A 23,442-nucleotide genomic window follows, 5' to 3' on the forward strand; every position below is an offset into this window, starting at 1 on the left:
CTGTTGAATGGTGTAATCAAAAATTAATTGCTCTCTCCCAATAGACCTTGATCTTCAAAAGTAAAATACTTCAGATGCTGGAAATCTGCAGAAAATGCTGGAAAGACTCAGTAGGTCAGGCAGCATTGGTGGGGAGACAAAACAGAGGTTAACGTTTCGGGTTGACGACCTTTCAACGGAACATTCGTTACATTTCTCTTCGCAGAGGCTGCCTGAACCTGTTGAGCGTTTCCAGCATTTTCTGTTTTTCGAACCCTGTACCTTCCTCACCTTCGAGCTGTTTCGAAGGCCATTCTAAAGCAGTTCGCCCTGCGGACATTGCCTGCGAACCGGACTTGCAGGAGGTCCGCTACTTCAACCGGCGAGAAATTTCATCCCAATGAGCTAATCATTTTTCTTTTGCTAAAATGAACACACAAAGTAATTTCTGCCCTCCAGCTGGGCCTAATTCTTTTTTCTGCAACATTAGACACACAACCCGACTAGTCTATTTCCTTAAAAAGGATGAGAAATTGACGCCAACCTTCTTTAAAACACTGTCTAGAGTCTCCGGGCGACTGGTGTCAAAACAGATTAGCACAGCATCCGAGTCAGGGTAGGCCAGCGGGCGAACGTTGTCATAATATGCTGATCCTGGAGGGAAATGAAGAAAGATGTCAAAATGGGATGGAAAAGGAGTATTTTACACACCTTGTGAGAGCTCCTGTCATGACTAAGAAATGTGCAGTTTCTTTTTTTTTTGGAAAAGCCGTTAAACAAAACATTTGCAATGGGCCACAGAGATCAAAGAGAAGTTCACTGAACATGTCTCATGCCAGAATGCTACATTTAGTAAACCCAGAAAGCAGAAAGTGAATTGCTCATTGGATTGTCAGTGGGCTACAATCAACCAGTTATGGAGGGAAAGCGAGTTTGATTTTGATACAACATTACTAAAAAGAAAATCCACATTGGGTGGTATTTTAGTCTCCCCTGCATGCCAGGTTTGGGGGTAGGGAGGGTATTTAAATCAGGTGGGAGGATAATAGCCGGGAACCCCACCATGTTCCTGCCTCCACCCCATTAGGTCTGTGGCAGGGAGACCCGTGGTTGGCCTTCTTGCCCCGTCGCCAATTGAGGTCCTGGAGTAGGCAATTAATGCCCAATTATCAGGGCCTCTTCCCACTGCAGTTGGTATTAGCTCAACAGCAAGCAGGCAAGCAGCCATGCAAAGGGCACAAACAAATCTGTGCATGTTGCTTGTGGTCTCCGGTGGGGTGGGTAAGGGTCCCTCATTCAAAGGAACTTCAGGAAATGGTGGGGGGTGGGTTGCTCTGCTGGGAGACACCCTCCTGCTGTTGCCAACAAACCCCATTCCTCTTCCCTGTAACCCCACCTGGGTGTCAGCTTGGCATTGTCAGGGTACCCAGGTGGCACAGCCAGAGTGCCAAGTTGGCAGTGCCACGCAGGCATTGCGCCCACAACAGGGATCGGGCCCAGGGGTGCCCTGCCCATATGTGGTGGGGTGCAGCCTCTCTCCCCCCGCCCCCCCCAGGGAACAAGACACACATGTCGTGGGTGGGGGGGTCCAGGGGTTGTGTTGGAGAGTTGTGAGATTGGGGCAACGTTTATAAATGGCGCCCCAATCCATTCCTGTCCGAGCTCCTCAGTGCAGGAAATGCGGCTAAGTGCTGCCTCGGGGAGCGGCGCGTGACCCCGCTAATCCCTCCCAGAACGACACTGTTTTATTTTAGTTAGATCACGTCCCTGCAATCTCTCATTTAGATAACAAGTTTCAGCTTTATTCTTCCTTCCAAATTGTACAGTTTCACATTTGCCCACGTTATACTCCAGTTGCCAGATTTTTGCTCAGTCACTTAACCTATCTATGTCCTTTTCACTTTCCTACTTACCTTTGTGTTGTCAGCAAATTTAGCAACCATACCTTCACAGTCCCACCTTCACAGTCCCTCCATCCAAGTCATTTATATAAATTGTACAAGGGAGAGGCTCCAGCACTGATCCCAGTGGCTAACCATTCATTATCATGGCACACCGATGACCTCTCAATTGCCTGAGGCCGCACATAAACAGGGTCAGGGCCCCGTTTTGTGCACTGAAGAGCTCCACTTGCCAGAACTCCTCAGTGTAGTGGGAGTCACAGAAGCCCCTGACGCAAGTCCCCCAGTTGGCAGTGCCAGGGTAGCACCCTGCCCAAAGGGCATACAGCTGGGGGCCTCCAGTCCCCTTGGAGACCCTGACAAGTACCATTCCATCTGATCCCAGTTTCTGGAGAACAGTACTGAACAGCATTCACCTGGGATCTCCAAGGCAAAGGTGATTGATCAATGTTTTAGGTAACTCAGGAACCTGCACATTTAAGTGAGACTAGCAATCTCATTTTAACATGCAGATTTGCTAAGTGATCCTGTGCACAATGGGTGGGATTGACATTGCAACGTGTCGCGAGATCACGTTAGATCTCAGGAGGCGTTGCAAGCCGGGTACAAGAATAAACAAGTCTTGCTACAATTGTACACGGTTTCCTTGAGACATCATCTGGGACACTGTGTGCAGTTTTGGTTTCCACATTTCAGAAAGGATACCCTTTGGTGGCGGTACAGCAAAGATGGTACAACGAAGATTCCCTAGAATGAGGGATGTTGTCCTGTGATGAGAGGTTGACTAAATTGGGAGTTTATATTCTCTGCAGTTCAGAAGAATGAGAAAAGATGTCATCTAAGTCTACAAGACACTGAAGGGATTTCTTAGGCTAGAGGTCACGAGATTGTTTCCGTTGGTCGGGGAATCTGAAACACGGAGGCAAAGTCTCAGGATAAGGGGAGGCAATCATTTAGGACTGAGATGAGGAGAAATGATTTCACTCAAAGCATAGTCTTTGGAATTTTCTACCCACATGGGTGAGGATGTTTCATCGTTGAATATATTTCAGGCTGAGACAGACAGAATTTTGGTGCCTCGGGCAACTACAAAATATAGGGAGGAGGTAGGAAAATGGAGTTGAGGCCCAAGATCAGGCATGATTTGCACTGAATGAAGGACCAGGTCAAAGGGCCATATGGCCTACTCCTGCTCCTATTTCTTGTGAATGGCCTCCTTCTGTGCCTTAATGACTCCAGGACTACTGTTGGAATTTTACACCGCCCTGTGTGTGGATTGACAGGCCCGGGCGGACGGGGGGACTTCCTCTCCTGAAATCCCGCCTCAGACCAATTAACTACCCCACGGACATTAAAAAGCCGCGGGGCAAGCCAGGGAATCTTATGCAATCTGTGCTAGATTTTGTTTGCTGGGGATGGGGCCACTGCAGCCCCAGTCATTCTGCCCTATGACCTGTAATACATGAGTTTGGACTATCATTTTCTTTGCAGATGCTCATGGCAACCTTCAATGAATGATATTTTCTGCTTTCATTTCAATTGCTTTCACCATTACAAATACTCACTACTCGATTGTGGCTAATGTACGGAGGATTTTCACGCTGCACTCGAAACACTGCATCAGCCTGTGCATATGACAGATTGGGCGAACGTCACTGAATGCCAAACACTGCGTAAAAACAGTAAATCACAACGTACAACCTTCAAAAATATACAAACAAGCAAAAGAAAACCAGCCATTTCCTGTGGATTTGTTCCTGACCTTGCGAGGTATCAGGTCTCTCCTCCAGGAAGGAGCCCAAACCAGGCTAATCTGCAGAAACCTCGAACAGTAATTACATTTTACTTGAGCTCAGGATCCATCTGGACTTGCCGGCTCATTGGGAATAGAGGAGCAACGGCATTCACAAGCGATAAACCAGATTACCACCCAAATACCTCAACCAGGCCACCAAGGCTGACTATCCGTGAACAATGCCACAGCAGCTCAACTGGTGTTCAGTTCCTGTTTTGTTTGGAAAATGGATGGCTTATGTTTTCCTCTTAAGTTGAGTGACAGAATGAAAATGTGCAAAGCCACATTATTATTTACAGGGTGCCAGGTGCAGTCACAACATTGAACCAGGGAGGATTATTTTACTTTCTGATGCAGGTGAGAACGACAGACACTCCTCCGTGAGTCACAAAACAAAACAGCAAAAAGACGCAAGCAGATGACTGCATTTGCTGCTCCACCCAAGTCTATTTTTGCGGTTCACAGCCCAGTTCATATCAGTTCACACGTTCATTAAAAAAGGAGAATATTTTTGTTGCACCAGACCGGGGGGGGGTGGGGGGGGGGGGGGGGGGGGGGCACTGATATGACACATGGCGCTAGGTTACCAGTGGGCAGTCAGCGGTGGCCTACTCGACCCCACGGCCCACCTTCTAGCCACCCCTCGCTACTCCCGGGCCAGCGGCACAACTGTCAGCACACAATAGCTCTGTTGGACACTTTGTACCCCCTCCTGCACCCTCAGCAACCACGGCGACCGGTTCCCAATTTTAAATACCACAAGGTGAACCGCGCAGTGGATAATTCCTCTTGGCGGAGGATCGCTGGAGGCCCGGAGAATTGTGGGCCCACTAATGATATGCCAATGGCGTTTACTGTATAATTTGCATATCTACGCAAGAATGCGGCGTAGAACGCATTCACGCCACTGTCGAGGGACCAGAGCATGGCATTCTGGTCCCTCAACAGTGCACCGGCCACGATTTCAGTTGACACGCGACTCTCCACCCGATCACATTTCCCGATTCAGGCCTTGCTGGACGGAGAACTTTACTTGACATCATTAAGGCTACTGGAATGCGTTTTCACTCAGAAATGAAGAGCAAAGCTGTATTATTTCGGGAGACTACTTCTGATAATCTCTGGCGAGTCTGCAGCACAAAGGCCAGCTCCAAATAACTGCCATTTACACAGAATTATTGGTTTTGGAAATCCTCTTCATGCCACAAATCTTATTCTGGGATTAGGAATTCAGCTTTGACACACGCCTTGCTGTGCAAGGTCAACACATGGATCATCCGGGCACAGAAACTGTCCTATTAAATGACATTCGGAGTATGCTGTTGGTACTGGACAAGTTAATCAGCAGAATACTGAAGAATACTGAAGCCCATCTTTGACGTGTGCGGTTTACCTTTAGGCAACTTGAGGAATCAGTGAAATGACAGGTCATTACTGCATCGCACATCTTTGAGGCACCAACTAGCAGTACTGCAAAGCCCAAGTGTCTTTTATGACTTGCCATATATCCAAGAGTCCAGTGGGTGGTGGAATGCCAAATTTCACGTGATCCTCACCATGATTCATACTACAGGAGTCAAAGTTGCTGATTTGTTGGCAAGGCAACTCCAGAACCAGAGAGATAAATCATGGGTCCTGGTGCTTCTTCCGTTTCCCTTATCCAGAATTGGGAACCATAGTTCATTTTTTAAAAATAGGTTTAGCAAAACCTTTTTGCTTGTGCACTCTACACTATTTGTAAAGCCCATTGAAAGACCAAGTTGCAGTACGATACACTCTATAACCACTGCTTTGTCAGACAATTATACACAGGGCGGCAGGGTGGTTAGCACAGTCTGTCTCAGTGCCAGGGACCTGGGTTTGATTCCCATCTTGGATGACTGCATGGAGATTTTGCAATCTCCCCATGTCAGCGTGGGTTTCCTCCGGGTGCTCCGGTTTTCTCCCCAGTCCAAAGGTTAGGTGGATTGACCATGCTAAATTGCCCCTTAGTGTGTAAAGATGTGCAGGTTAGGTAGGGTTACAGGGATAGACCAGGGGAATGGGCCCAGGTAGGGTGCTCTTTCAGATGATTGCTGCAGACTCAAGGGGCCGAATGGCCTCCTGCTGCAATGTAGGGATTCTATTCCATGGGCATTCAAGTTATGCAACCAATGCCACTTCTTTGAACTTGGCTCTACGTAATATCCGGACAGGAACATCCAAAAGACTTGAACCTCAAGCACCGCAAACAACAATCTCTCATGTACAAATGAGAATATTTTGAACTAACAGGGACACATCCTATTGGCAAATAGGATGTTTTCACTTCCAAATTTAAAATTGCCCAAACCGCTCAGTAAATTAGCACCAACTAATTCACCTACAATGATGTGTTATTCTACCCACATAAGTGGGCTTTGTTAAACAGAAACATTTAGTTTGCATTGCGAGGTAAATAATTTCCCATACGTAATTGAATCTAACCACACTTACAAATGCCCCAACATGTAGAGCATATAATAGGAGAGTAGAGTACTGCAGATTTTGGAAATCTGAAATGCAAATAAAAAAATGCTGGAAATACTCAGCACGTCAGGTGGCATATGTGGAGAGAGAAACAGACAATATTTCAGGTGCATCATTCAGTTCCGATGCTCCCACATCCACACACCATCAAGAAGTAATTTATTTTTGATGATGGTTTCATTTTATTTTGAAATAATGTGCAAAGAGCCAGTTCAAATGAAGTAGTAAATTGTAAAAGAGTTAGATAACTGAACTGGAAACATAGATGCTGAGGGAATTCCATGCGTGTCACACGTCAATAGCAATCGTATTTGACTTCCATCGTCAAAACAGAGGAAATAAATTTGATCATTTATACAGGAAGCTAGTAACTAGGAAATAGAAAGGCTAATTAAGAAAGTCATGATGCAAAGATTATTAACATGACTTATGATAGTAATTAAGATATTAGCCAATCAGTAATTAATTAAAGAATTAAAGTTAGACCAGGAAAAAAAAAAGATTAATGATCCAACAGTAATAGCACTTTAGTCCCTTAGTGGCCAGCGCCTGCGTGGGAGGGTGAGAGCGCGGCCATTGGCGGACAAAGAGAATGGAAGGAGGAAATATATCCGCATCGCCCAAAATGCCCCCTGGCTGTCAAGACAAACGGCCACATGGACTCATGCTCTCACTCCAGGACAATCGGATCCAGAGGGCTGGAACTTTGTTCCGACACGGAGCACCCATCGCGCGCTTGTTTGCGAGCACATTGGTCCCTGAAACAGCCACGTAAGAGTGGGGTGGTCATGTTGACGTCTGGAACTCTTGAAGACATTTACCCTGGTGATTTGATCCATATGCATCCCCTCCCTCCCAACAGCCCAAACTTGCATCTGGAAACTATAGATACCCCAAGCTCCCGAGTAATGCAAAAAAGTTACAAGACTTGAACATATTCCTAGTGTTTGCAGAGAATGGTGGTTCGTGTGTCTGAATGGGTGTGTTGCTTTGAGCAAGCGTAAGTGAGTCATGTTGTGAACTTGACTGATTATCTTAAATTGGTTGTTAGTGTAGCTATTAACGCATTCAGAATTCTTCAGCAAGTGCTGCCCGATTGCAGATTCACATCTAACAGGAGATATTTTGTTTGGGCTTTGCAAGCATGGCCTGGTTGAATGCATTTAGTATCTGCCTATTACAAATAACTGGAACAACATGTTGTTTGATTCAATCAGTCAATTTTGGGGATGTATGGCCAGGGTATCTGGTATCGCTTCAGCAACATTTCTCTCTTTTCAGCATTAATCTTCTATTAGTGGTATCCAGAGCTGGCCATGTTAAAGGTGAGGATACTAATACAGCTACAAATGCAACAAGCGCACAAATTGGCAACACTTTGTGCAGTGCCAGAACATTCATTATAGTTTCATGTTCACTGCGACTAAATAGGGTGACTCACTTTGATGAAGCCAGGAGTTCAGGTATGAGGAAGGACGAAGATGAACTACATAGCAGCTGGTATAATATTCAAAGTGAATGCGTCAAATCTATGACTTTGATTTTATTCTCGAATAGATGTGGCTCTAATAAAAAATTTGCCTTTTTAAGCAGAAATTGAGAGTGTTTGATTTTTTTTTTTTTTAAAGTGTTAAACTACATATTTGGTATTTTTCCACCGCATATGATGCACAGGACTGGCGAGTAGAGCTTTGAATAGAATAAAAGTTTGGAAGAATGCTAGAAACAACCAGTGAGTTCTTAGATACCAAGCAGAAGTAAAGGAAATCAAACCTTTAACATAAATTTAGAGACCCAATTATTTTCTTTTCCAATTACGGGGCAATTTAGTCTGGCCAATCCACCTAGCCTGCAGATCTTGTGGGTTGTGGGGGTGAGACTCACGCAGAAACGGGGAGAATGTGCAAACTTCACACAAACAGTTACCCGGGATCGAACTAGAGTCCTCAACGCCATAAGTGCTAACCATTGCGCCACCGTACCGCCCAAAGGAAATCAAACCTAAGAGACTGCAAACATTACAATAAATGTAGGCAACAATTAACTAGTTCCACCAGCAAGACTTTGGAAGGGAAAAGTATTTTTCAGGAAAATATATTTCCATTTATAATTTACAAAATTAAAAATATTTTGCAAAATTCTCAACTGGCATTAACCATTAGATAAGACCTCCAATATTCCTGCATCAGTAAGGTCAAAGGTCTAAAGTTTTAATTAGTCGTGCCGAACGAACTCAAAATGGCTGAATTTATATTTTATTTTCTGAAACAAGATCAGGGATCCCTAAAATGACCTAATGTGAGAATATTAAGGAATGCCACTTGGTTCACTGCATTTTTAAATTTTGTTTAATAACCAGTACCAGAAATTGTCACGGTGGCGCAGATTGGAGAAATGAATCATTCTTTACAAAGCTATATCAACAAAGATTAATTTCAGAAATATCTGAGGTTAGAAATGTCAGTGATGGAAGGGTGGTTAGCACTGCTGCCTCACGGCGCCAAGGATCCCGGTTCGATTCCCGCCCCGGGTCACTGTCCGTGTGGAGTTTGCACATTCTCTCAGTGTCTCCACGGCTCTCACACCCACATCCCAAAGATGTGCAGGGTAGGTGGATCGGAAGCACTAAATTGCCCCTTAATTGGAAATAAAATTGAATTGGGTACTCAAAAAAAAAATTTGTTATGAAATGTCAGTGATGTATAATCGTTTTTTAAAAATCTTTATTATTGTCACAAGTAGGCTTACATTAACATGGGGAGAACGTGCAGACTCCGCACAGACAGTGACCCAAGCCAGGAATCGAACATCGGACCCTGGCCCTGTGAAGCACCGGTGCTACAGATCTTTCAATTATATTAAATCCACTGACTTTTCTAATAGAGGGAGAAACATTTGAGCACATATGGATTTAAAATAAATGAAATAATTTGAGATTGGAGGGGTAAGGGGGGTGGAGAAAGGGATTCAAACACATCAAGCATGAATACTGTTTAATTGTTGACAGGTCATTTTTATCCAATATTGTCTGTGATTGCACAAATTTACCATGATGCCCGATTGTATACTTGCCGTAATGCAAGATGCCATTAGGTTATAAATTAATGTCGTCTAAATATTAGCATCTTCCTTGATTAGCATGTCAGCCTTGTTACACTATGGGCCCCCCTGACTTCCATTCCATTAATATTCTTGCTGAAAGCATCACTGGTGAATTCCATTCATTCATCATTAATGAACAAAAGACAATTATACATTTTTTAAAAAAAGAAATAACACAGCACTGCTACTGTCACTGGAGTTTAGTCAATGAACAGGGAGAAACTCATTAAATCATTGATAAATGAGTCAGAGTGTCGTGTTCTGGCCATCGCACTTTCGCTTTTTGGATCCATGTTGGAATCCAACGCTGCTGGCCAGAAATCGAAATGGATCCCAATTTTCAGAATCTCCATTTAAGCCATAATCATTCATTATGTTAGTACACTGTGCAACATTTCATTAAAATCATGTTTTTGTCATTGTTTTCAGGGAAGGTACACTTAAAACTGATCATTGGGATTTTAATTATGGGACAGAATTAATTTGTGTGGACTGAAGGGCATTTAGGTGCATTCAGGGATAACTAGAACACCTGCATTTTGTGCACAAGAGGAGAAAAGAAGCAATAGTGAATACATACAGGTACTTTTTGTAAGCATTCTATTGCGGGAAGCGGTTGAAGGGTGGAGTAGGGGAGGAGTGGGTTGACCTATTGGGTCTTAAACGTTTCACCGTTAAAGTGGGAGCCAATGTCCAAAGATCTGTCACCATATTCAATCCAATCATCGATTTGCGTAAAACCTTGATGGTATGTTGCACATTAGGCAAGCCTATGAAAGACTTGATGGTTTTTCTACCAAACAAAAGCAAAATACTGAGCCTGTTGGAAATCTGAAATAAAAACAAGAAAGTGCTGGAAATATTCAGCAGTTGAGGCAGCATCCGTGGAGACAGAAGCAGAGTTAATGTTTCAGGATGATATTTTCCAGCCCCTGGTTAAAATTTGGAAGCATCTAGTATTCGGCAAAATTGCTTCACAGGACAGCAACTAAATTGGCTTTACCTCAAAATCTGTTTGTGCAGTTCTGAGGCACCTTTTAGATGTGGCGTGGAATGTTGTTGTGGCATCATGGTCTCACCTGCCCGTGAGACAGCAGGCAAGAGATCCACAATGCCTCTTTTCTGAAGGTCCACTGACCACATGTCAATCAAGGAGTAGCAAGGCACTGGCGGGTTATGCCCGTGAATCAAGATGTTGGGGGTAGGGGGAGCATACCTCTGTCTAAAGAGGGATGCCGGGCAATCAGAGACCAGGAACTCTTGTATTCAGCAGTGCCACTAAGACAACCATTGCTGCTGTCAACGCAACCCCCCCCCCCCCCTTACAAAGTCCCAGGGCCACAGAGAAGACAAGCCATAGGTACGTAATGTGTGGGAGGGGAGGTCGTTTTTGCTGGGAAGGGGAGGGGCAGGGTGAATGAAGTAAAAGCAGGGGGGGTAGCGCTTATCTCCTCCTTTCTAATGTCCAGTCCCTCAATCAGGCACTGATTGCTTTTGATCAAGGGACCCCTGTTCTGCCCACTCTCATACATGACAACTGGTCCACACAGCTTTGCTTACCATGCACACCGTGATGCGACAGGACCACCTGCAACTGGGTTTACCATGTAATAAGTTACTATATAATTGATCACCAATTGACCGCTTAAAGGCCTCAATCGGCAGTGAAACGGGAAGGTTGACCATGAGTCTTCCCACCCAGAACTTAATTTGGTGAGGGTGGAAAAGCAAGGGGGTTCAGAAACCTGGAAAAGGTTGATTGGACTGTTGATAGTCCCAACATCCTTCAGTGGTCAATACATTAAAGAGCGCCATTCCTCACCCATTGCATAGAGTTTTCAATTGGCCTTCTGGTGGGGAGAAAGACTGACAACAGAAAAAGCCACTCGGCACGAAGTGACCCTTTCCTTGTGCTTAACCTTGTGGGTGAAACAAAATAAACGTTGGTGGCTTTAACTCCATAACTGGAAGGCGAGAAGAAATATTGCAGTCTCCAGCAAAGGACTAGTGGGTTGTCAGGTATATGACTGATGTATTTCTTATTTTTAATTTTCTAATGGCTTTGTTGAATGGCGTGTATTGTTTGCACTTTTCCTTCACAGATTGCTGCACAGTGGACACATTTTTATTGATGGTACACACTTAAATATAGGACCTGCTCTTTCCCTGCAGCCATTCATTGTAGGCCAAGTTTAGATATCAAAAAGGATTAACTATATAAGAGACGACGCTACAAAATTTAATGAAATTTGTATCTCCTATTACACAGATAATTTATTTCTTCAGCCCTTAATTTTTTCTTTTTTACACTTTCAAAATTTCAACGCCCAGACCATAAAACATGGGCAAAACGAAGGCAACTGGTGTTCAATACAGGGGCAACATGGAGCCATCGAATTTGAAGGAAAGACAAAATCGGATTATTCTCCTAACTGTGACTTCCCACCGTCTGGGAAGTCTGTGGTGAGCACATCCCCGTTTATACCCGCTGCCCCGTAGCCATTTAACTCTCCAAGCAGCGTGAATTTACTGGAGACGGGACTTGTGCCCCTCAAGCCCTGCCTCAAAGGCCGGCAGCTCTTTACTTCCAGCAGTGCCAGAACCTGCAGTGGACAGCACTGGTACTGCAAGTGGAACCCAGCGTCTGATGACCCAGGAGTCCAGGGCCAGAAAAAGTTTAGTGTCTCAGGGCAGGGAGAGTTGGTGAGGCCTGGGGGGTGGGGGGCGGCCTGGAGAGAGGGGGAGGGGGGCAGTCTGGGGTATGGGTATTGGTGGAGAGGCCAGGGCCCGGATCTATCACCTGCAGTGGCCAGACCTGTTGAGGGTCTCCCACTGTTCAAAGAAAATGCAGGCCCCCACGCCCATAGTTAGATCTGCCATTTAAAGTCAGCCATGATCTAACTAAATGGCAAAATAGTTTGAGGAGCTGAGCAGCCTACACATGTTCCTATTGCAGTTCTTGTCAATACAATAATTGGAGAAAAATTTGCTTGTTAAAATTTTCTCCCTCGAGCCCTCTATATTGAAAGTTTTATTTTCAGCACAGTTCGCCATGTAATGGCATACCTTCAATACCTCAGCAAAGGACCATTCTTTAGGAATGCACCTATAGGGGCGGCACGGTGCCGCAGTGGTTAGCACTGCTGCCTCATGGCGCTGAGGACCAGGGTTCGATCCCGGCTCCGGATCACTGTCAGTGTGGAGTCTGCACATTTTCCCAGTGTCTGCATAGGTCTCACCCCCACAACCCAAAGATGTGCAGGGTAGGTGGATTGGCCACGCTAAATTGCCCCTTAATTGGGGGGGAAAATGCGCCTATAGGCAGTCAATATCAGCAGGAAACGCAATCATAGAAGGATCATCATTGAAGAAGCCGGTTCATTCTTTCAACGTGTACTTTCCTGAAGGGGGATTTTTGATAGCAATGAGATCCTGATGCAGTGCAACAGTGCCATAGAGCAGTGCCATGGCCATACAGCACTGTGGTATAAGACCATGCAGTGTTGCACAATGTACTACAGCCCCACGCATGGCAGTGCCAAAATCATTAAATTACTAAACAAATATATCCACCGTTCACAAATCCAGATGCAAAAAAACAAATGCCCTGAAAGATGCCACAGACCAATCTAATTTCGGGCAACCCGTGTATAGTTATTTGTTCCGCTGGGAAGTTGAAATCTGTTTCAAATGTTTCCACTCACTCAGTGATCAATTGTTTCGCTGAAATTTAACTTCACAATTTAAAAAACTGTTTTCTTTTCCCCCAGAGCTAGGGGAACGGCAATTGTTCCACGGTCATGCATGAAAAATTCCTGCAAGTCTTCCAATTGTCAGTGTTACTTGGAAATGTGTAACACTTTGCAGAGAAAGTGGATCTATGCCAGTGATGCAGTGCAGGACCTAAACAGTCTCACGAAACAGTGATTGACTGGGATCATTTTAATCTCCTGTACAGTTATGACGAAACTATTCATTAAGTGCTTCAGCAGAAACGGCTCCAGCAGCTCCAACGTGGAACAAAGGGGCAACACCTCAGCCACGGTCCAAGGACACAAACCAATAGATTTCTTCATCCCCCCCCCCCCCCCCCCCAGTAATTCCCTACCAACCTTAAAAGCAGAACTGCCCAGAAGAACCAGGAAATGAAAGGAGAGAAGGAAAAATTGGTGCAGGGAGGGAGCGGAATAAATGTCTTTAATTAACAAAATCTTTAAGGTTTCTGCAAATTCATTAGTTTTCTAACCTCCAGTAATTGAATTAAGCACATGTGACCCATTTTATTGTTAAGAGAGAGTTTAACTGCCTTTGAGTCGCTGAGTTTCTTCTGAAAGGTAGCGTAGCAACACTCTTTCTGCCAGATAATGATGTGTAAAATTGTTCCTTTGTGGGATGGTGGACATGAATAGTGGAAGAGAATCGGCAGAATGGAAAAGTAAATCCACAGTCAGAAAAGAGATTCTGCTGGATAATCACAAAAGAAAAACAGACACCTCTCGTCATTTAGTGCATCGCGGATTCTGTGGACATGTCTTGGTGCGGGAAGCGACTGCGGCTACTCGAGGATTTTGAAAAGCAGTGAAAGCAATAATGGCACAATTTGTTTTACAGTACGTTTGAGACCATATTCTGAAACAACTGCAATTTCATTTGGAGAAAGAGTGAATAATGCAGCATAATGATTATTGGATTGGAGTACGACAGAAGAGCAGCTCTTTAACTATGACATCAAGATGGTACTTAAATTCCGATTTACTGGTTTACTAATTTACTCGCAGGCCAACAATGCATCAATTTGAAAATCCTCATCCATCTCGAATCCCTTCAAGGCCTGGCCCTCTTCATCTCTTTAGCCTCCTCCAGCCCTACAACTCAGATCTCTGCACTCCTCCAACACAACTGGACTCTTGTGCATCTCTGATTTTCTTGAAAATTGTGCCCTCGGGTATCCAAGCTGAGAGTTCTGGAGTGCTCGAGGCAAATATCATTGACGCCTTTAAACGGAGGCTGAGAAGTGCATGAGGAAGAAAGGATTAGGAGGGCAAACTGTTAAGATGACATAAGACGAGGTAAAGTGGGTGGAGCAAGTGCAGAGTGTGAACCATGATGGACCAGTTGGCCCAAGTGAAATGAAATGAAAATCGCTTATTGTCACGAGTAGGCTTCAATGAAGTTAGTGAAAAGCCCCTAGTCGTCATATTCCGGCGCCTGTTCGGGGAGGCTGGTACGGGAATTGCTGCTGGCCTGCCTTGGTGGGCTGTTTATGGGGAGTAAAGTCTGCGTAAACTCCAAAGTACAGCGTTTCTACTCTGCTGAGTCAATTAAGGCCTTCCTGTAGTCCAGTTCCACGATCGCTGGGCAAGTGTCACCAGGTGGAGATGGACAGTGAATGTTGGCAGGCTGTTCCACCTTGTGGGGCATAGCAGCCAGAGAGCAATCCTGGCCTGGCTCCCCACTCACTTGTTCACTATCCAGCAGGGATTACGGTTTCCAATTGGCAAGAGTCACTTCGACCTCCAATATTCCTTCTCTAACCCATGGGGGAGCCGAGATCCACTGAAACCAATCAACCACAGTGCCCCTTAGTGCCACCCAGACCAAGACCAACCGACTCAGCACCCAGGTGACAACAACTAGCACCTTTGTGGTCTGCATAACTCAACTACCCGAAAACATCTCCTTGAAATTGCTCATTAAAGCAAAGAGCTTATTTCAGCCTGGCAATTTTCTTCAAACAAGGAAGTCACAGCTGAGAAATGTTCTGTGCCATCAACAAAAGCATTTCCTGAAAGAAACACATATTAAAAGGATGTGTTTTCAGGTCGGAGAAACAAAACAACAGCAAACCACATAAATCTCCCCGATGATTCCACAGCAGATGTGAAAACAAATCCTCACAGAACCATCGATGTTAAAAGCAAACTCTCTCTCTCTCTTCCAAAAAGCAAATTCAGGAGGACATTTTTTTTTCAAAGGGCAATCAGAATTAATTTGACGATCATGTGATTTGGCAAGTCGGACAGAGTCGGGAGTTACAGACATCACTCACTGACAAGCCAGTCAACAGTTCACTACTGAGCCCAACTGGCTTGCTATCAGATCGATGAAGTCTGAAGAAATCAATGTCAGACCAGTGTGATTCAATAGAGGGACAAATTTGGTGTGTGCAAGTAGAAAATTACAGTAACCCACCTGGCAAACCCATTTTCCTGCACTCTTGGCCATTATCAAAGAACCAGGACTTAGTTTGGCTCTCATTCCCGGTGCCTGATAGGCCCGGAGGCTGATCGGGCCGATCAGACTGTTACAAATACCACCTGAATATCATGAGAAAGCGCGGTCTTAATGAAGAACATACTGGAGAGCCAGCAGAGATGAAAGAAAGTCCACTAATTGACAAAGCCGTTCCTAACAGCAGGGCCTTATTCCTATTTGCAACACCTTTGAAGATATTTATTTTTTTTAAAAGAAAAAATAAACAGCCTATCTAGTGAAGGGAAATATTAAATCTAGAATGAGGCATCTGGAATTGGATTGCTTTCAGCATAAGCATCAAGTTGTAAAGTTCAGCGTCCCCCGAGCTCATTCAGCAGTCAATTGTGTTAACTCTAACACTGGGAATTCTCCCAAAGTAGCAGATCTGTTTTATGGAATTCAGGCAGTAAAGCTTGCACGCATCACTGAACATTTTCTCAGGACAATACTCGAAGAGGTGAATAAACTAAAGAGGGGGTTGGGAATTTGAGCTATGTTTTATTAATAATAATTAAACACAAGCCAAACTTGCTCAAAAATAATCGCACTGTGACTCCGATATTTTCCAATTTGTTATTCGATACTACATAGATACAAGAGAATCTGTAATGAAAGACCCATCGAAGGCAGGAAGTGATGTGGCTGTTTTAGCATGCACGGACATTCATTGATGTGGTCTCACCCCGTGGTCTATTAATTCAGTCTCCCTGATGATGGATTGACTGAGTTTTACCGCGGAAGACAGGTGCCAGTTTAATCCTGGTTCTGTTACAAAGTTTTGGCCTTTAGAGAGTGAGGAAAGTGGTTCTCAAAAGCAGCTGGCAGTCAAATCACATTAAAGCTGATTGTCATAACACGGTATGCATATCTGCCGAAGAAGTCATTCTTCGCCTCTCCCATTCAATGCAGTTCTAAAGAGCAGCTGTCAGCATTCATGCTAGCCTGTCCTTAAGAGTCAGATCTGCAGAGGACACCTCAATTATTGCACCGCATGCTGACCAAAATATATTTGCCACCAAGTCTGAAATGCAACTAAACATATGTTCCACTCCTCAATCGGTGGCAAAGTCTTCATTCACCTCATCCCAATTCTCTGAAATCTCCTTTCCAAATCTCTCTCAACACATCTCTTCAAGCAAGCGTTTCTCCTCAATCTCTCTCGTCATGGCTCCCATCAACTGCTTTACACCTATTCATGAAGTGCATTAGGCCATTTCTTCAAATTAAAGGTGTCATTGTTATTGCCGCAAAGTGTACACCCATGATGGTTCTCAGAGTATCAGAGGAGACACACTTGGTCAATATAATATAGGATAGGATGGAGGTGTGGGCTCAAGTAGGGTGCTCTTTCCAACAGCCAGTGCAGACTACCACAACAGTGAGGGTTTTTTGCCAGGCACAACCAAGATACGTGACTACCACAACGGTGTGTTTTTTGTGAGTGCACATTGATTCTTTGTTCTTGTCTCAAGGTTTTTCTTTCCAAAGTCAACAACCAACACAAACTTGACAGGCAAAAAGTCCTTCTTCTGTGCTGTACTATTCTCAGAAGGGTTGAAATGCATGCATTTCATATACCGTCTCTCACAAGGACATCCCAAAGTGCTCTCTCTACAGTGGGGGTGGTGGGGTGGTGGGGGGGGGGGGGGGTCAACATACAGCTTGACCCAAATGTCAGCACTGCTGAAGGGACTTCACTGGAAGTGCCAACCTAGAATTTTGTATTCAAGGCTCTGGAGTGGGATTTGAGCCCACAACCCTCAACCCAAGAGTTGAGAGTGTGAACAACTGATCCATGGCTGACACAGGCATTGTTTCGTCAGAATCATATGACTATGAGTAAAGGTTCTAATGACCTGCTGGAGAAAAGGGAGGAGCCAAGTAATCGGAGCTTGGAGTAACCAGGACCTTTTGGTTGGCACACGTTCAAATAATAGGGCACTCTCCAAGTCTACTGAATCGGACTCACGGTGAAAGGTCAGCACACAACAGGGACCTTTGACTAGCCACGTTTTGATACAGACTTCCTTTCCCAGTTACGTTGTGCAGAGTGAATGCAAAACATAGTAGTTCATCCCCACCATGCTTTAGAGCTTTGATCTACTAAGGAGTCGAGGGTTATAGAATCCCTGAAGTGCAGAAGGAGGCCATTCTGCCCAAAGAGACTGCAGCAACCCTCCGAAAGAGCACACTATTTAGGCCCGCTCTACCCCCATTAACCCACCTAACGTTTGGACACCAAGTGGCAATTTAGCCTAGCCAGTCCACCTAACGTGCTCATCTTTGGACTGTGGGAAGAAACCGGAGCACTCGGAGGAAACCCACTCTTTGACAATTAGTTTCAGCGGACTATAATACTGCGGGAAACCTTGCAGCGGAGCCGAATCCCATCCTCGGATAATGCCCACATGTACAGACTTTCCATCGTGAGGAAGTAGCAGGGTGAGCCTTGGCTGGAAGCCCTGCCTGTCTTCTCTCCTTGCAAGACTGTTGTCCCCGCTGGGCAGTCAGTAAGGAACAAGGAAATGACAGACACCAGTATATTTGCAGCTATCACCTTTTATAATATTCTTGATTACTCAGTAATTCATGTGATTACCAGCAGCACCCAGCAATTATAGGATTAAAAGGTGACACAGTGCCAAGGGTACATCTGTACACAAATTGAAGGCCCACCTTGTATTCAGTCAGCATAATTGCAGGTGTTATTTTGCTCAGCATACTCCTGTTGGGTTGGGTCCTTTTGCTGCATGCATGTTGAAACGGTGGAATACTGTGGAAGTGGGCCGACAGCTTGGGGCGGTAGTTTAGATGTTCCAACTGTGTCAATGGCAGTCACATCTAGCAACATGCAAGTGCTTGGTGTACTTAGCATTGCACGGCTGTACCAGGAGCTACAAGAAGTGGTTTCCTATGTAGAACAGGCAAGTATCATTTCTCACATTGGAGTCTTTTGAATATAACATTTCCCCATATTTGTCCTTCAGTATTGTATTGGGATTGTTGTGCTTACCATAATTGTGACTCTTTTTTTCACCCTTCAATTAGAATTTGCCTCTAGATATTTGCAGCATTGTGAAACCCGATCGCAAGGCATAAGAACATAAGAACTAGGAGCAGGAGTAGGCCATCTGGCCCCTCGAGCCTGCTCCACCATTCAATGAGATCATGGTTGATCTTTTGTGGACTCAGCTCCACTTTCCGGCCCGAACACCATAACCCTTAATCCCTTTATTCTTCAAAAACTATCTATCTTTATCTTTAAAACATTTAATGAAGGATCCTCTACTGCTTCACTGGGCAAGGAATTCCATAGATTCACAACCCTTTGGGTGAAGAAGTTCCTCCTAAGCTCAGTCCTAAATCTACTGCCCCTTATTTTGAGGCTATGCCCCCTATTTCTGCTTTCACCCGCCAGTGGAAACAACCTGCCCGCATCTATCCTATCTATTCCCTTCATAATCTTATATGTTTCTATATCCCCTCTCATCCTTCTAAATTCCAACGAGTACAGTCCCAGTCTACTCAACCTCTCCTCGTAATCCAACCCCTTCAGCTCTGGGATTAACCTAGTGAATCTCCTCTGCACACCCTCCAGTGCCAGTATGTTCTTTCTCAAGTAAGGAGACCAAAACTGAACACAATGGGCTACGGCCATTATAGAAATCATTCTGTCAACAGCACTGCAGGCGTTTTATCAAGGCGTTTGGAATTCCCTTGCTGGAACTTTCCTTAAGCGGCCTCTCAAATGGTTGCATTAACTTTAGTGGAATGGCGGACTTGGCTCACGGGTAGCATTCCGCCCAAAAGTCCTGGGCTCGAATCCCAGTCCCGGGACCTGTGCTCCTCATCCCAGTTGACACAGTGCAGGGACTGCGGCATGGTTGGTAGCTCCCACATTTTGGTTGCAAGGTTAAAGTGAAGCCCTGTCAGCCCCCTTACTTCTCCGGCCATGGGGACTGTCTTTTCCCGCTGGCAGCACATCCCCGCCCGTGGGTTACCTGGCAGTGAGGGGTGGCTTCAATGGGAAATCCCATTGACAAGCAGCGGGAGTAGTGAATCCCAAATCCAGCAAACTGCACACCGCTGAGAAACACACGGCTGGGGGACCGGAGATAATAAGATTTGGAAGGAGCACAGGATTGTTCCCTCCCGCATCCTGCCCAATATTTGTTCCTAAACTGACTCCCACGACAGATTAATTATTTCATTGCTGTTGGTGGGACCTTTGTGTGGAAATTGGCTACCATGTATCTATCCTACACCACAATCGCTTCTCGGCCTTTTGGCTCAGATCAAGTGTAGTATTGCTTCCCGGCCTTTTGGCTAAGATGAGCGTGAGGTCAGGTGTAATGCCTGAATCTGGAATGTCTCTCTTGTGGGGACCATGAATTGGATTCAATTTGAATTGGTTTTTGGAGCAGGCGGTTATCAAACAAAATAACATCTCACAGGACAGATGACCAAAGATTTAGTCAAAAAGATATTGAGCAGAGGGCAACATGATTGCGCAGTGGTTTTACTCTGCTTCCTCACAGCGCCGAGGTCCCAGGTTCGATCCCGGCTCTGGGTCACTGTCCGTGTGGAGTTTGCACATTCTCCGCGTGTTTGCATGGGTTTCACCCCCACGACCCAAAGATGTGCAGGGTAGGTGGATTGGCTATGCTAAATTGCCCCTTAATTGGAAAAAATAATTGGGTACTCTAAATTTAAAAAAAAAGATATTGAGCAGCATCTTAAAAAGGAGGAAAGAGGTAGAGAAACAGACAGATTTAGGGAGGAAATTCCAGAGTTAGGGCCTAGGTAGCTGAAAGCACATATGCCAATGGTGAAGCAATTAAAATTATAACAGTGGCTATGCTTCAAAATTACTTCATTTGACTATAAAAGCACTTTGGGGTGTCCAGAGGTCATTGAAGGCAGAAAATAAAGATTTTTTTTCTTTCCTTTTGAGGGTGCAATCAACCTAAATGGGGACAGAGATGAGTGCGCGAGATGAGCCGGGTTTTTCCCAACATTCAAAGCAACAAGAAACACCCCGTTATCTAACGCCCATCTGGGAAGATCAGAGGCCTCAGTGCGGAACTCTCGAACGAGGCCGGCACTTCGCCCCGGTTTCTGCATTGAGATGTTCCAACGAGCGGACCCCCCCCCCCCCCCCCCCACCTACAACATGAAACCCTGAACCCTCACACAGGGCATAGCATAGAATCCCGACATTGCAGAATTAGGCCATTCGGCCTATCGAGGCTGCGCCCACCCTCCAAAGGAATACCGTACCTCGGCCCACACCCCCGTCAAACCCCTTAACCCCACCTTTTAGTCACTAAGGGACAATTTAACCTGGTCAATCCACCTAACCTGCACATCTTGGACTGTGGGAAGACACTGGAGCACCCAGAGGAAACCCACGCAGACAAGGGGAGAACGTACAAACGCCACACAGTCACCGTATGTTGGAATTGAAGCCGGGTGCCAGGCGCTGTGAGACAGCAGTGCTAACCGCTGTGCCATGCTCAGAGATGGGTCCTTCTATTTTGGACTCAAGTATGGGTCTTGGTTCCACACAGACAGCAGACATACTTTGGTATCTGATTTTTTAATGGATACTACTTACTAGCTATAAACAGAGCTCAGAGTAGCACATAGCTCCTAAGTGTGATTCCCACCTCTCTTGATATCTGATGAATGAAGGGTCATAGGCTAAAGGCAGCCAAGGTCATTTACTAATATGTTAACAGCTACTCAAGAATCAATCTTAAAACAAGTATTGAAGCCTTCAGCTTGGACTGCATTTGCTAGGAGTGTGGATTAAAACTATCACCACCTTGGCCCAATCACCGCCATGCATTAAGTGCCAGTTTGGCATCTTGGCAGTGCCAGGGTGGTACCACCGTGCCCAGAAGGCAAACACCTGGGGGCCGCCAATCCCATGGGAGACCCCCACAAGTGCGTTCCGTCTAGTCCCTGTTTGCGGGGACCAGCACTAAACGGCGCTCGCCCGAGGTCTCCGAGGTGAGGGAGAAAGATCCCACGCCTTGTTTAAATCTCTGGAACGCATAGTAGAGTGAGACTAGCTGTCTCTCTCTGACATGCAGATTTTCCAGAAGGTGATCCCAGTCACAATGGGCAGGATTCACATTGCGACGTCTCGCAAGATCTCGCAAGGCGTGACGAGCCGGATAGATCCTGGAAGTGGGGTCTCCCGGCATCTACCGTTGCACCACGCTGCTTTTCTATCGCAATCAATAGATCCCGCCCAGTGTCAGTGGAAATGAGTAAATTCTGTCAACTTCCCATCAAAGTCACCATGGATGAGCAGGAAATCCCCCAGCGATGTATTTTGTGGTACTTGGCCCCTCCATCCTGTCAGGTCATCTCTTCAGACTCACCTAGGATGCGTATACAATTGTTACCCAGCCCAAATGAGCATACATTGTCGCCCTTTACCGCTGTTTGTGCCAAGCTTCATATCATGGGAGCACAAGTCGGGGCACCTCACACGATTGCCCATCCTAATGGACGGGAAGGATTGAGGCACATTGAGCCCTTAGAGGCACGTTCCCCTGTTATCTGAAGCTCTGTGTTGTGACTCGTGTGAATGGAGATCCTGCTTCATTGTACACTCCCCACCGCAGATTTCCTGTTCATTTGAACCGGGTCCCAAACACCTCCCCCTCGCTGGGACCTGCAAGCCTGACCCGGGCAAAGCCTCCTACTCCCCTCAATCTGGATCTGTGGCTCCTCGGGGTGAGGGACTGGACAGCTGCCATCAGATTGGCTGCATCTCTAATGGAGGTGGGTGGGGGGGGCGGGGAAAGAGAGACACACTACCTTCGAGAAAGAGGGTGGAAGTCTCACTTTGAACCGGTCAACAGTCCGATAGCTATTTCAACCCTCAAGAGGTGGGCAATCAAGAGGTCCCTTTCAACTCTCCCATCACTCGGTTTCTCAAAGACTCCATAAAAATTAGAAGCTTAAAATATACAGAATTTTGTACACAGAACACAGGAGGATGCAATTATTCTTTATGAAGCATCTCTGGATGACGAATGCAACGTTACATTCTCACTATTTTCAGTTGCTGCGTTTTTGTAAGATAACAAAAGTCTTTTAAAAGAAGGTGTGCACATGAACAGTACCTAATGCGACCAGAGAGGGCTATTGTTCATCCATGGATTGCAGACAGATGGCTTCAAGTATCCGGCAACCATCCAAACATCCCCTCTAACATTAACAGCCATCCCTGTCGCACTTCACTGTCAGTATAAATGCTCCTCCTGAATCACAGCCCCGAGTTGGGTTTTACTCTGATTTCCCTTCACAATCATCTCGATCTTTCTGGCTGCCAACGTCAACACAGATCTTATTACTTTAGATCCGTGTGTGCAGCTTTAGATTTGACAACTGGAAGCAGCACTCAGCTCCCGAGACAAGCTTGTCCTGAGCTACCGTGCTGCTCCTTAGAAACACACAGCAGGGTTGAAGATTGTTCTCGGCAGGAAGAATAAAAGGCAGATCGAGAACGAGTTTGTAGGTGCCTCAAAAATATTGAACTGGTGGACTTCCGGTTGCGGCTATGCTGAGCTAAGTCGCACGTTCGGCAGCTCCCGCCAGAAACGGACTTTTGGGCTCTTTTGAGGGGCCCCAGCGGCATTTGTTCGACGGTTCCCAGTGTGGGAAGGTGACAGTTCGTTTTCCCCGGCACTGTATGGATTGGACCAGGAGTGGAGCGGCGAAAAAAGTAATTCTGGTGCAGCGAAAAGTGCGAGGGAGGAAAGCCAAGATGGCGGCGGGTGGAGACCAGGCAGCGTGGGCACAGTGAACGCATGAGCAGCAGGAGTTTCTCAAGCACTGCTTCACAGAACTGAAAGTAGAGCTGCTGGAGCTGATGAAGGCTTC

At 45.6% G+C, this 23,442-nt stretch overlaps 1 protein-coding gene across 1 annotated transcript in view; it reads right to left on the bottom strand.

Moving 5' to 3' along the window:
* Positions 1 to 23,442, bottom strand: part of rnd2 (Rho family GTPase 2) — a 79,583-nt gene that overhangs the window by 20,371 nt on the left and 35,770 nt on the right. The window contains exon 3 of the mRNA XM_072487274.1: positions 524 to 633. Coding sequence (XP_072343375.1) covers positions 524 to 633 — 110 coding nt within the window. The remainder of the gene's footprint in view (positions 1 to 523; positions 634 to 23,442) is intronic.

The sequence above is a fragment of the Scyliorhinus torazame genome, chromosome 21 (genome assembly GCF_047496885.1).
Source record: "Scyliorhinus torazame isolate Kashiwa2021f chromosome 21, sScyTor2.1, whole genome shotgun sequence".
In the NCBI taxonomy this organism is placed as follows: Eukaryota; Metazoa; Chordata; class Chondrichthyes; order Carcharhiniformes; family Scyliorhinidae; genus Scyliorhinus; species Scyliorhinus torazame.